Here is a 13,869-nt window from a genome sequence, read left to right as displayed (position 1 = left end):
AGGTTGCTGCTCTCTACCGCCACCCATCGCTGGTGGTTGGAAAAGGGAGTTTCCTGCTTTTGGAAGGGGTAATCAAACCATTTTTAAGAAGTTATTTTATGGAGGTCATGGTTCAGTCAACTACAATCATTACAATAAATCAATACACAACAAAACAACAACAAGTAGAGATTAATAAAACCAGGGTTTATTTGTCTGACAGAAAATGACAAAAACATCCAGCTCCACTTTTTCTCTTTTCTCGCAAAGACTCGAACTCTTTGAGTTTTGCAGGGCAAATTAATAATGTAAATTAGCTTTTCTTTTCTCTAGTGATAACTTAGTAGATTAAACAATATTATAAATTGTCCCCCCACATTGAACAGAAGGAAAAACACATATCATAGCAAGAACTTTGTAATATTTATAATTTTGTATGTTTATGTATCATGTATGTCCATTGCAAAATAGGCCCATTCATTTAAATTGTTAAAACGGAAAATATGCACCATTTTCATATCTGCAGTGTAAAAATGGTACCAATGCATATTAGCTTGTACATTTAAACTGCAGTATTTTAAATTTCTTCTTAATAAAATTACATTAATGTAAGGGACAGATTTTGCTTCTTAAGTTTGATGAATGCAGTTTTGCTAATACTGCTACATTTTGAAAAGATTCAACAACATTAAAATGCAGAAAATAAATTCTCCCACATTCATAACTACTTAACCTGCATGTACTACGCTCTACATAAACCATTAGTATCCCTTTTAATGTCCCTCATGTCACTAAAGTGCAAAGAATTATTAGCATTGGCACTCTCCTTACTCATTCAGATTCTGAAGGTCATCATAACATAAAACCTCTCTTGGCTGAAAAAGACAGTTCCATTTTTCTTTATATTGGGCTTAATAGGAGTATTTTAAAAACCCGTTGCTAATGTTTGTGGCCAATGCGAGAATGTTTTAAACTGCCTTCATAAAAGTTCACTTGAGATTTGAAGCGAATGTTGCAGAACCACCCTCAAACCACTGAGTGAACAGGTACAACTGTGAATAAAGAGGAAACACAAGATACTCTCAGAGTATCTTTAGCACATTAAACAAAAAGTGTAAAAACATGACAGACTGGGTGAATTTACACACATTTCACCCACAATTAGTAACTCTCGAGAAACTAGAAACAAACATTATAAAGTACAAAAAACGCAGTTCATAGATGTGTCAAAAGTAATAGCTGAATTGATAGTAATATTTTTATAAGAACTTGTTGTGCAAGAAACATAAAAAATGACTCTACAAATGACTACAGATGTTAATTGTTGATTATCAATAACAAATATCAAAATCATGATTGTCCCCAAAAAAGGTTGGAGTCAAGGTTCCATAGATAGCAAAGTCCGTTTTGGCATTAATTAGACGACAATCTCTGATGGAAATAAGGTGATATGTGATTGCCTACGTTCAATCTACAGAGGCTTGTGTTTGCAAAGCTGCTCATGTAGTACAAGTACTACTTGAATATAAAATAAACCCTAATCATGGTGACAAAAGCATGTTATTCAAATATCAGTGTGATGTCACTCACTGTGACATAGTGACAACAATGTGACTAAAATCAATGTGACTCAATGCACTGCCACTTATTATTATTATTATAATTCAGAGAGAGAGCTTCTATAAAATCACTTGTATAAAAGTTAAAATGCTTTAAATATGATGTTGTTATCGCTGTACAACCATCACTATATATGATAATACACCCATGGCATCTGACTGAGACCCACCACACGGGAGTTGTACTACAGACTTAAAATACATTATCAACTTTCTTTTTTAGTACTCTGTCATTACACTTGAAGTGTGTGTAGTTTTCTTTATTTTCTATTAAAGTACATAGTCCTTAATGGAGTTTGGCTTATAGTTACAACACAGTTCACAACTGTGCTGCCGTATTAAATGTTCAACTTCCAAAAAACTCCCCAAACGCGTCTCCCAGAAAGAGGTCGTTACTGGACCTGGAACACATTGATTTTGCTCGTGTTTTTCAGCGTCTGCCGTCGGTTACAGAACCACACTCGCACGACCTCTCGGTCATAGTTTAGCTCTTTCGCCATTTCTGTAATCTCTTGACCTGTTGGCAACGCATTCTTTTCAAAGTAAGAGTTAAGAACCTCTATCGCCTGTGGTGTGAAACTTGTACGCCGCTTGCGCTTTTTGGATGGTTCACCGCCAACAAACTCCATCAGATTCTGCTGGCCTTTCTGGTTCCAGTGCTCAGCCTCGGCCAGCCACTTCTCCAGCACGGGCTTCAGCTTCTGAGCACTCTTGGGTGTGATATCCAGCTTTTCAAACCTGCATTACGAAAAGGTAAATGAAAACACACGTTGTATAGAACCAAGAAGCAGATGGCAGGGAAGTGACTAAGATATCAAATCTATTTGTGGTGGTGGCTCACTAACCAACCTATTGGAAAAGGTCTCAATATTTTTACTCTTTATACAATTATGACTCCATTGCTGTACATATTAAAGTATATTCTCATTGAGGTATGTTTTTTCAGTATGGTGTGGCCTTAGCTATACCAATGAATATAAAACGATGATTTGCAATACAATTTAATTTAGATGTTTTTGAATGTTAGCGTGACGTTACCTGAAAAACACACATGGATTTATTACTATTAATTAATTAATTCCTCTCACTACGATGTTTAAATGGGTTCCTTAACTACATTGATATCCTATTAGCATTACAATTTCAAATTGTATGAATGAAGGCAAAGTATGCACATATCAAATGCATATCAAAAGCTTCCAACATGAACAGGGGAGTAATTTACCTGCAAATGGCAGACTGGCTGTAGGCCGGACCCTCAGTTGCAGTTAGAGCCTGCCCTACTTGTGTCTGAGTAAGCCCCAAGGAGAGCCGACGGATCTTGAAATTCTTGGCGAACTCTCGGATCTCTTCCAGATTAATGCCTTCCTCGCCGCTGACTACCTGCTGGGGTTCTACAATTGAAGGGGGAATCGGGTTTGAAATAACCACCTACTCAAAACGATACATGTTTGCATATGAGAAGCAGGTGCACATACTGCTGACAAGCTGTCCCACTTTTGCTATGTCTCCACAGCTGATGGGCACCGTGGAGGAGAGCGTGGTGGAATTCCTCAGTACAGACGGCTGCGGGGCGATGACAATCGGTGACTGACACACGGTTGTTACTGAAGCCTGGGGGGGGACAAATAAATTATGCAACCTGCAATGATGCAAATGACAAAAGTTTGAACCGCGAATGAGATAACACGTATTGGTCCGTTTCGGATTTTAAGTATAAAGGCAGAAATGACTGTCATTTTTCACCTCAAAACAATATTTTTAGACAGATCGATGGTGGTTACCTGTGTGATGGGTTTGGTGAATGTTGGCGGAGCAGCGGCTTTGGGCAGAACTGCAGCAGAAGTTGCAACTACAGATCCATTCCCCAGTGTGGCAATAATCTGGCCCTGGGTGTTGAGAAGCAGTTGTGGGGTGACAGTCTGGACCTGGAGGCCCTGGAGGCCCTGGAGGCCCTGGAGGCCCTGGAGGCCTTGCAGACTCTGTATCCCCTGCAAGCCCTGTATGCCCTGCAAGCCCTGTATGCCCTGCAAGCCCTGTATGCCCTGCAAGCCCTGTATGCCCTGCAAGCCCTGTATGCCCTGCAAGCCCTGTATGCCCTGCAAGCCCTGTATGCCCTGTAGACCCTGTATACACTGCAGACCCTGGAGACCTTGTAGCCCCTGCAGACCCTGCAGACCCTGGAGGGTGGGTGTTGCAGTCGCTCCAGCCAGAGAAGCTGGGTTCAATAAAAGAGGGAGGGTTCCAATGACCTGTAAATACAGTTTGAATTTGTTTGAGAAAAACATATACAAATAATTGAATGTAATAATGGCTTTAATAGTCTTTTCTTACCAAACCCACTTTCATAACATTCAATAACCTACAACATAACAAACTAAACCACTTACTCCAATGAGCTGCAACAATGATCCGATTAATGCAGCTGTTTGAGAGGGATAATCAGTTTTCACAGACATTGTCTTATGCTCATCTGACCAATCTAACCCTGATTTAAGTTAATTTCAGGCTGGGTTTATTTTAAAGAAACACAACACATAAGAATTTTGGAGAGGGGATGATTACCAAATAATATGCATCCAAATGAAAACTGTCAGTGGCTCTGTGTTGTGAAAGCCAAGAGTTATGTTATTTGTAAAAGATCCTCATCCTTTCTTTAGCTGGAGGTTCAAAGTAGAGAAACACCATAACTCAAATCCAAACTCACAAAAATAAATGGAGAAGCACAAATTGTGTGGCACACACCTGTCCTTGGGCATTTGTGATGATCTGGCTTGTGATGCCCGCCATGTTGGACATTGCATTAGTGATGATAGGAGTGGAGGTAAGGGAACTGAGGTACTGGGGCTGAGTTCCCAAAGACGCCGCATTGATCTGAGCATAAAAAAAAACAACGCGCGTAAGAAGCGCAGGACTCGTCAGAACGTTGCATGAATGACATTACGCGATACAGTCGATTTTCAGTCGATAAAGCTGTGTCCTTACAATGGCGGGATTGATCGAGAGCCCTGCGGTCTGGATCGCCGCTAAGGATATGTTGGACTGAGACACAGCGGTGGCGTGCGAGGCCACCTGAGCGGCGGTCACCTGTGCGTTGGTCACCTGCGTCGGATGGGACGTCACCTGCACTGGCTGTAGGGCAGCTTGGGGCTGGAACATGGTCTGAGGGCTTGTCTGCAGTTGGGGCTGGACAGAGTTCAGGACTGTCGCAGCTGAGTAAAGATTGACACTTATTATTGTCGTAATTCGCCGTGAGACTCAAAACATTATAACAAGACTGAAGAGTCCGCGGTCAGGTCAAATTTGGACAACATCTAAATATGAGTGGTGCATGAGGAGCGCGCAAATAGTGTGCGTTTTACCTTGGAGGCCAGCAAAGGGCAGTTTGAGAAGGTTTCCAGCCGTGTTAGCTGCTGTGAGCCCAGACAGAGTAGCTACGTTGGTGGTAGGGAGAGTGAGAACAGCCAGCCCTCCTTGTCCACCGATGGAACCCGCCATACTGATTGGGATGAGCAAGGGCTGCCCCAGAGTTCCTGTCTGGGCCATCATACTCGTCATCAGAGTGGCCAAACCTTCCTGGGTCAGAACCTAATGCAGCATAATAGTAAACGTACGATGGAGACGTTGTGAACACATTGAACCACACCACACAAATGTTTGTACAAGAAAATCCTATTAAACTATTCCAGAGCTGGTAAAATTTCTGTTCTTTGGGCTTGGAAAACCCCTGATCATGTCTTGTTTTATACCTGGGCCACATGGAAAGAACTGTGCATGCAGGAGACCAATAGATTCTACAAGATGGTTTCTATTGACTCCACCATCCCGTCTCAGGAGACTTAAGGTGCATGGTTAAAACGTAATGGGTGGGTGTGTGTAAGATACCTGTGGACATCCTTGTACAGTGATGGGCATGGCGGCCTGGGGCTGCATCGGGGCCAGACTGACGGGCACAGAGGGAGTCAACGCTTGGACCGCAGGTGCAGGAACCACAACGGACGCCACCTGCTGCTCGCCCGGCCCTGCAGGAGCAAAGCCAGCGTTGGTTCCTACTGACATTGGAAGTGGTTTTCACAGCTGTGATTAACGTTTTAAACTACGTCATGTATGTATGAATAACGAGTCACCTGCCATCAATCTTTTTCTGCCGCGACCACTACTCACCCGCTGCCCCGGTGCTCAGGGGAGCATTGGGGTCGTCGTGTATGCCGCCGTCCTCCGTTTGCTCCGCAGGTCGAGCCGATCCCTCCTCAGCTTTGACTTCAATCTTCCCATCCGGCAATGATGATGGCAGAGGTGCATCGACCTCTACCTCCAGTACACGAATAGTCTCATGGCTTGACATCACAATGACCTGCACAGCAATTAGGAGTAAAATATGAGATGAGCCAAGCGCAAATCTACTGTATTACACTTCTTTTGTTCGGGGTTCTACTGGAAATGTATAGTGGATTGTGTCATAATTTTTTTAGCAGTTTGTGAAACCCTTATGTAAAGAAACAATTTGAATATGGTAAAATGTTCACTTGATCAGGCAACAAAAACCTAACTTGACCTAACAGATGATTCCTGGTAAGCAACCATGAAGGGCTTAGAGGAGAGGCAGCAGGACAACCTGGGCTGAAGGACAAGGTGCAGAGACACAATGCAGGTTGAGAAGAGGAGGATGCATACCTGGTAGTTTTTGCAGGGAATTTCAAAGTGCAGGATTTAAATGGCTGAAAAAAGACTTCTGCAGTCACACAGTGAATGGCTAAGGAGAACAGAGAAGCCGAGCACATGTTAGGACACAATGACACCAAACGGAACACACACGGGGGGGGGGGGGGACACACACAAATGTAAAGAGCATGAGTACACGGCAAGCAATGATAAGAGTATCAGCCAACAAGCAGCTCAAGCAATGCTTTCCTCAAGCTCCGCTCAGTACATCAGCAAAGAGCATTGCTATTTTCTGTTACACAGTGAAAACCCACGGGTCATTATTGAGCATGGCAGTTTAAATTACCAGTAACCCTCCCAAGAATAGAGGAGCAGGCATTATTAGGTGATAAAAACCCATTACATGAACTTGTGTGGAAACTAATTGCCCCTTTATGACATGGTAGCACCGCCACATGGAGGGATGACGGGAGCAGAAGGGCAGCTAAGGACCGGAAGGCGGCATAAGTGGCCGAGGAGTGTCTGAGAGGGGTTTCGGGGGGTGGAGGAGAATGCCGTTGGTCGTGTTTTGACAGACAGGTGAATGTTACCTGCTCGTTGACTGTAAGCGGGGCATCTTTGGCAGGGGCATCCTGGGAGTTCATGGCAGTCACTGTCTCCCTGACATTCTGGGTAGACAAAAGGTGATTACATTAAAACAAGTGGGACTACCAAGAGCACTTGAACTAAACTTGTCCGATAGGTCAGGTGACCTCTCAACTTTAACTGCTCTGTAAGTGTCTCGCCGAGATTAGTTCAAGGATGTCTCAAAATTCTCTTCGATTAAATCAGTCTGGAGTTGTTTCGTTCCCCAGACAACGCCTCTAAACCTCCCTCGATCGGCCACTAATACAACATTGTTTGTCCAGACAGTAATTCAGTCCTTCTACTTTCCCCTGGAGTATATTGAAAAGATAATCCCACTGCCATCTTTTAAGCAGTTTGAAATGTTGATTGATGCTATTTTACCCTGCAGCAAAAGCTACTGTGACGTTCTTTATTCCTGCCTAAGCCAAGATGCGTGTTTGGAGGTGTGAGGATGCTCACTTTACTTTATTAAGTTGAGCAGTGAAATGGCCGAAGATATAAAAGAGAAAATATATACACGTCAATGTTGGCAACCGGTTTTTCCGAGGCGGCAACCAAAGAACGGGGACTGCATTCTATTTGCGTGGGTGGGTAATAGCGAGTAGAAAAATGTGTCTTACAGTTCAGATGGATTTTTAATGCTGAGCGCCAAACATTTAGAGACACTCCTGAAGATCCTACTCCTCATCCACGAGGCTTTGGATGATCTTACTCCATAGTACGTTGGTGATAATGCGGTACATTTCTGCTCAGCCCCTCAGGTGCCCTGAATGAGGCCCAGTGGCGGTAACTGGATCCAGGCTGAAGACACAAGAGGAGGACTGTGCGTTCGCTGTCCTGGGACTCACAGCAGATCTGATTGGGTCTTCAGATGTGACTTGAAACACCTTTCATGTGCTTTTTATGTGATATTTTATTTGGTGTGTATGCGTTGAGCTTGGGTGCTTCTATTGCTTTTGTTATTGGGCTCATATTTTGTTGTTCTAATCCTGTACCTCTTTATAGGACACTGCAACCTAGGTTTTGAAGGATGATATTTTACTTACCACAAAAACCCACACATTCAAATGTTTTGCAGCCGTTAGACAAATACATATTAAGTTTCACTGACCGCCTACTGACCCAAACAACCAATCCTCGTGAGAAAAAAAACGAGAGAATCGAAACCATGGTTCTGTCTGTCGTTGCAGGAGCCGTGTTGTGTTGCACTTTCAGCCGCACAAAATGGGAAGAAACCCCGCGGATCATCGAGGACAAGTAATAACGTCTCCATCACAGATCAGTAAAAGAAAAAGAAGGGAGAAAAAAAAGACTCAAGATGGTGCATATCCTGCTGCAATGCCCTGTTAGAAAAGGGACATCTGTCAAAACTTCAGCGGGTGTTGCTGAGCTCCCCCACCCCCAACCCGAGCGATAAAAGTCTCTCCGCGACGCCACTTCTGGAGACGAGCACTAACCGCGAAGTGCAGGCGACAGAAAGCACCTCTGCCCGTGCCCAGGGACCGAATATTATGTATTTCCCTCTCTTTATCATAAATATATAAATTATGCTAATTACGAGCATTGCATATTAACCAAAATACTCCTTTCCTCTCGCCATTTCGCTGCTGTGAGCGAGGAGCAGGCTCGAATGGACTCCGGTTATCGTATTCAACTTACCGCGGTAACGCAGCTTGTTTTCTGTAATCCCCCGCTTTTTTTAATAAAGGTCCTTGTCACAGTTTGTTTCAGTCCCACATAATTAAAAATTCATCTCAGCTCCCAGACGGGCGCTGTGACTGCACACAAAAGAGGTATTTGCATTGATAAGGAGGGTTGCAACGTTGGGGTCTCCTCTGCCTTAATATTTAATGACGAGGCCCTCTCTGCAACACCTTAGATCATCAAAAACCCTTGGGGTGGCTCACGAAATCCTATCTGAGCTGTAAAGTCGGACTAAATTGCAACAAAATTGGCCTTTAGCACTACGTCATGAGCATAATTTATGCACGGAAAAATCTCGCATTGAAAAATGTCTGCCTCGTCCTGCGAGGTGCCGTCGTTCTCTTAAAGGGGACGTACCGAGAATAAAAGCCCAGGAGAGAGAAGCGTTGAACCGGGGGCATCATAGGTGATGGTGCCTTACACGAAGAGTGGCCTAACAGCACTCTGTGTTTAAACTCAACTTAAATTATACAGCTCTAGGTTTGGAAAAATAACTTCATTGTCTCGATGTAATATTGATATGAATGAGTAGAAAGGAAGTGTCACTGCAAATGGAAAAAGGTTTGAGAACTAAATGAAAAAGATTTAGAAATGTGACTTTTGTCCTTTGGCCTTTTGTGTATGTTTAACACAGATAGTTTGCAATTTCAAGTCAGAAAAAGAAGACTGCCAAATTAGTATTTACATCCTCTTATTGTATTGCTGAGTTACTCATCAATACAAAAAAAGACAATATATTCACCATACAAAATATCAGGCATTGACCTTATTTTTACGTGTAGCTAAATGTCTAATTCAGTTCTTTTTGTATTCCTATTATTATATTTTAATATCTACCACTGCATGTCTACGTATTGTGATTTGTTTTATCAGTCATTTGTTACCTGGCTGCTGTGAAACGGCTGTACATTTATTTCTCCATCTATTTGTTAATTTATCTGTCGTTTTTTACATTTATTTAAATATCAACCTGTATTTTTTTTAGCCTCCAAACTCCCAAGCCAGACGTCAGATCCCCATTTTAGTCCTTTTCCAAATCCCAGTAATATATTTTCTGTCTGTAGAGGGCGCGCGCCCTTAAAGCACCGAGTGCGTCGAACCACGGATAGAGAACGGCTGACGTCACCACTTCCACAACAACAAGAAGCTGAAAAACAAGGAAGTGAATGATTGTGAAGCCGTAACCTGTTTCTAAGGCCGTGACAAGATACACCGAGCTCCGATTAATCTGAAATTCCTCAGCCTCCGCATCAGCCCAGAACAATGAACAACAAAGGTATTTCTCCAGACCTCGTTTGGGTAATTAGTCAGCTGTCCGTTTTACGGCGCTGACGGTAAAACTAGAGACGAAGAGCCGTGGCAACGGCCATCCGGAGCGGACTTCCCGTTTAGCTCCGTGCGTGACGATATACGGTCGTTATGTGGCTAGCCGTCAAAGCGCACACGTTGATCGCCGGTGTGTATTTTATTACAACAACAAAAAAATAGCAAAAATAATGCTAATGGACGCTGAAAGGCACTGTCGACCTTACATCGCCGTGGCATTAGTGACCAGCTCACATATTCTCGGTTAGCCACCATCACTCAACAAGCGGGCAGAATGTAAAGGCAGAGCTAACGTGATTTTAACCGTTTTACACCACGTACGTGGGGAATCCACATCTGTATCCATCATGTCAATCCGCTCTGCACGCAGAATGCTCGTGCATGTAGACAACGTTAATATGTGCATGATTTAACGTGTTTTGTCCCCCCCCCGCTATAAGCACGTTTGTTGAACATACTCGGATCCTTTGTTGCTACCGGGGTTTGAAGCGCAGAGGCCGGTAAATGTTTTTTTTTTTATGATCGGTTAATTACCGATTATTTTCTCGAATATTCGCTCTGTGTAGCTACGACAGATGGACCAGGACGTTTTTCGTTTATTCAAGGACAACAATGAAAATATATAGAAAATCGGAAAATATTCACTTTGGGGCAAGTGGGATCGGACCATCTTTTTTATTTTATTTTTATTTTATTTTTTATTTTTATAACAGTTTGTGCATTATAATCAATTATTTGAATTCATTTAGATGTATTATACAACTAATGCAGTTATGCTGTTTCTGGTGCTTTTATATCACAGTCCTGTAATGGTAATTTAACTGGCTTCTTTTAAAATTAATTCCCAGTTAGGTTTTTTTCTTTTGTATGCACAATAAATCGTCTTTGTGGACTCTCTCTGTCATTGAGCCCTAGAATTGGGACTACCTTTCACCCTGTAAGCGACGCTGCTTGTGCTAAACTTCTCAACAGTCCACATTTCCGAATATAAAGCTATTGGCTGTTACTGCCGAAAATGTCACATTCTTTGCGTTTAGCCTGACAACAAACAGGACTTCTTTTTTTTATTTTTTGCATTTTACTGTGTCCGCCTCTGTGAAGGCTAAACTACGACCATTTGCTTAAAGTAAAATGATGTTTTGCAGGTTCATATCCTCAGCAGGCTGTGTACCCTCAGCAGAGCTCTGCACCCGTATACCCTCCTGCTATGCAAATGTCTCCTCAGGCACCTCCTTACACAGACACACCACCTGCGTATTCTGAGGTAACTATTAGTACATTCATGTGTCCTATGGGGAAACGGTACTCTCAGGGAACCAGTTCGGTTCAGTTCTTTTTCGTGTGTCTCTCTGCAGATATACCAGCCCAGATACATGCTTCCTCATCAGGTGCCCAGTCAGGTGGCACAGATGTCCTCTCACTACCCTGGTGCTCAGATGTTCATGCCCATGCAGCCACATATGCAGGTTGGGCAAATGGGCCAGAATGTCCCAATGGCTTACTATCCAATGGGAGCCATGTACCCCCCTGGTTCAACAGTGATGGTAGATGGGGGCTTTGATGCTGGTGCTCGCTTCACAACAAGCAGCGGTGTTTCCATCCCAGTGAGTATCCGTCAAGTCCAATTATTCTGAATTCTTGCAGTCAGGTTACTATTGCAGACAATGTAAAATCCCAAAGCCGATCAGCTACCAATGCTTGCGTTTGTGTCTCCTCTTCTGTAGCCCCCACCTCCTGGACATCCCCCCAATGCAGCTCAGCTGGCTGCCATGCAGGGGGCCAATGTTGTAATGGCACAGCGCAAGAATAACTTCTTCCTGGGTGGATCCAGCGGAGGTTATACCATCTGGTAACAGCAACTCCTCAACTCCTCCTTCATGCCTAAACCGTGTCCCTGCCCCAAATGATGCCCCAGTTCTTCCCTCATCCCATACGCCTCCCTCTTCAGGCTGCTTGGCCATGCCACAATACTGATATCACCTAACGGAATGTAATATTTTAGCGCCCTTCTAAAAGGTACAGTACTCCACTTCTGACCCAGAGATCAAACGATGAATGCCACTGCCTGGAGAGGACAAATGCTAATTTTTAATGTCGTAGAATTCATTCCATAGTTCTTGAATGGGTCTAACCTCTTTTGATCATTCCAGATTGGACCTCTTTCAGGCATCTGTATTTGTTCAAGAGACCTGGTCTCCTTTGATCGAATGGATCGCAAATTACATTGAGCTGTTCTTGTATACCTGTAAAAGCAACGTAAATTAAATATTGAAATATCCGACCCGCGTTCTATAGTTTAGCTGCTTTATGGTGAAAGTAAAACGCAGTTACAAAGTTGCAGATTACGTGCAAAAAAATCCATTTGTCTTTTTGAAAACATCTAGTGTAGTTTAATTAATAGATGTGTAACAGTTTCATGTAAATACCAGTAAAATGACGAGAAATTACATCTCAAATATACAAAAAAAAAAGAAGCTTCTCTAATGCTTTAGCTAGAATTGTCTCGTCCTTTTAAAATATCACAGCAAATTAGTTGTACAGTCTAACTGACAGTTACATTTAAATCTCTTGTAAATTAAATGAAGCAAATAATTTAAGAAAAGATTTCATGCAATATCCAAAGTGGTTTACTGTACCTTGTTGGGCAATTTGTAGATGAACATAGTGAAGTGCCAAAGAGCACTGGGGGTAGCCCTAATTTCAAGCAAATTAACTTCAGTAAACTTAAAGGAAAGAAATTTAAAGTAAATCCAAATAGTAAGTTGAATAGGAAGGGGTGGTTGGTGTAACATTTTTAGATTTAGATTTCTTTCTCCTGTTTCTATTTCACAGTCGGATACCCAGAGTTTATACACTAAATGTTTTATTGTACAGACTTCAAGAACTACTCTCCACTGTTTCTGTTTTTCACACAGTATCATTTAGGACATAAATCCAATTTTTTTCGAAGTATTTATTCACCGTAGAAAAGTGTCACCTTTGTGATTAGCATTAGTTTCTTGTCGTTTGAAAAGGTTGAAGAAACTTTAATAAATATTTCAGTGTTTCTTTTTTTTCCATTCATTAATTTCCTCATATACACATCTGGTTAGGGTAATGGGATTTTTTTGTATAACCAAGTATGATTGGTTTTATCATTAATTTGGTCAACAAGGCACTTACTAAAAATGTCGTTATTTGAAGGCAAACATATCCTTGAATAAGCAGGTATGAGTTGTTGGTACCAAGACATTCAGTTTGACATGAATAAAATTGTTAGTGTGCTAATATCACATTATGTGATTTAATCACATCTTTGAATTATGCATAATTTTGCACCTATGCCATGTAATAATTGCATTAAATATGTTTTATCAGAGATGCACTCCAATGCAAATCTGAGTTATTGTGCAGATTAGGGGCCACTCTAGTAGAGTTGAGATGTGTCGTGCTGTCTGTTAGCCCTAAAGTGTATGCAAACATGCAATGAGACTAAGTGTTGCATAACACTTCATTTCCAACACATTTTTCGTGCGTTTAATTCCACTTTAGAATCTTCGCACAATGCGCCGTCTTACAAACTTAAACAAGCTCTCTGGAACTCTCTAAGTTAGTATGGATACAATAAACGTATATATATGTAGACATTCTTAATTTCGGTGTCCGGTAGAGTTGTGTCACTGGGTATCCGACACACCAGATCAAGTTTTAACAGCTGTGGCCACCAGAAAAAGAAAAAAATGCCGTTGCTGTCGACCGGCATTCAGTTATTTTCGTGTCGGGTCGGAGAGAGCAGCTGTCTGAAAAGTGCGCTGTTCATCCGATGAAGGCCCTTTCAGCAGCTCATGTCTTTTCTTTAAATGGCTCACGTTAATTTACTCTCAATCACCGATCTCGTTTCATACGGCTCTGCTGGGGGAGAGGCCGCAGCTATCAAAACTTTACAAATAAAATGATTCAGTCCAAGGTTTTT

At 42.3% G+C, this 13,869-nt stretch overlaps 2 protein-coding genes across 10 annotated transcripts; one reads left to right on the top strand and one right to left on the bottom strand.

Moving 5' to 3' along the window:
* Nucleotides 1-165: 165 nt before the first annotated feature.
* pou6f1 (POU class 6 homeobox 1) lies at nucleotides 166-8,911 on the bottom strand. 8 transcript variants are annotated; one of them, XM_062565322.1, is made up of 12 exons: nucleotides 8,547-8,911; nucleotides 6,851-6,928; nucleotides 6,273-6,351; nucleotides 5,763-5,952; nucleotides 5,484-5,650; nucleotides 4,961-5,186; nucleotides 4,584-4,810; nucleotides 4,344-4,472; nucleotides 3,383-3,850; nucleotides 3,077-3,212; nucleotides 2,824-2,992; nucleotides 166-2,336 (listed from the first exon to the last, which is right to left on the bottom strand). In XM_062565322.1, exons 4-12 carry the CDS (start codon nucleotides 5,941-5,943, stop codon nucleotides 1,991-1,993), a joined length of 2,049 nt encoding a protein of 682 aa, XP_062421306.1. In that variant the 5' UTR covers nucleotides 5,944-5,952; nucleotides 6,273-6,351; nucleotides 6,851-6,928; nucleotides 8,547-8,911; the 3' UTR covers nucleotides 166-1,990. The 8 variants fall into 8 exon arrangements, with proteins under 8 accessions (XP_062421306.1, XP_062421300.1, XP_062421298.1 ...); XM_062565316.1 differs by lacking the exon at nucleotides 6,273-6,351; XM_062565314.1 differs by lacking the exons at nucleotides 6,273-6,351; nucleotides 8,547-8,911 and adding an exon at nucleotides 8,010-8,522 and having other exon boundaries at nucleotides 4,686-4,810.
* A 791-nt stretch (nucleotides 8,912-9,702) lies between these two features.
* Nucleotides 9,703-12,964, top strand: dazap2 (DAZ associated protein 2). Of its 2 annotated transcripts, none has more exons than XM_037478711.2 (4): nucleotides 9,703-9,867; nucleotides 11,063-11,181; nucleotides 11,273-11,521; nucleotides 11,642-12,964. In XM_037478711.2, exons 1-4 carry the CDS (start codon nucleotides 9,855-9,857, stop codon nucleotides 11,768-11,770), a joined length of 510 nt encoding a protein of 169 aa, XP_037334608.1. In that variant the 5' UTR covers nucleotides 9,703-9,854; the 3' UTR covers nucleotides 11,771-12,964. The 2 variants fall into 2 exon arrangements, with proteins under 2 accessions (XP_037334608.1, XP_062421262.1); XM_062565278.1 differs by lacking the exon at nucleotides 9,703-9,867 and adding an exon at nucleotides 9,996-10,047.
* The last annotated feature ends 905 nt before the right edge of the window (nucleotides 12,965-13,869 follow it).

Source organism: Pungitius pungitius, chromosome 1 (genome assembly GCF_949316345.1).
Source record: "Pungitius pungitius chromosome 1, fPunPun2.1, whole genome shotgun sequence".
In the NCBI taxonomy this organism is placed as follows: Eukaryota; Metazoa; Chordata; class Actinopteri; order Perciformes; family Gasterosteidae; genus Pungitius; species Pungitius pungitius.
Note: the sequence above shows the minus strand (reverse complement) of the source record. Positions and strands in the feature narration are given on the sequence as shown.

Bases quoted from the DNA above. Each gene is read 5' to 3' on its own strand.
- dazap2 (XM_062565278.1), top strand. From the start codon at position 10,011: ATGTGGCTAGCCGTCAAAGCGCACACGTTGATCGCCG. The intron at 10,048-11,062 runs GTGTGTATTTTA...GATGTTTTGCAG, and splicing joins AGCGCACACGTTGATCGCCG to GTTCATATCCTCAGCAGGCT. The intron at 11,182-11,272 runs GTAACTATTAGT...GTCTCTCTGCAG, and splicing joins CACCACCTGCGTATTCTGAG to ATATACCAGCCCAGATACAT.
- pou6f1 (XM_062565302.1), bottom strand. From the start codon at position 8,135: ATGATCCGCGGGGTTTCTTCCCATTTTGTGCGGCTGAAAGTGCAACAC. The intron at 4,473-4,583 runs GTAAGGACACAG...TTTTATGCTCAG, and splicing joins TCTCGATCAATCCCGCCATT to ATCAATGCGGCGTCTTTGGG. The intron at 2,993-3,076 runs GTATGTGCACCT...CTTCAATTGTAG, and splicing joins AGTGGGACAGCTTGTCAGCA to AACCCCAGCAGGTAGTCAGC.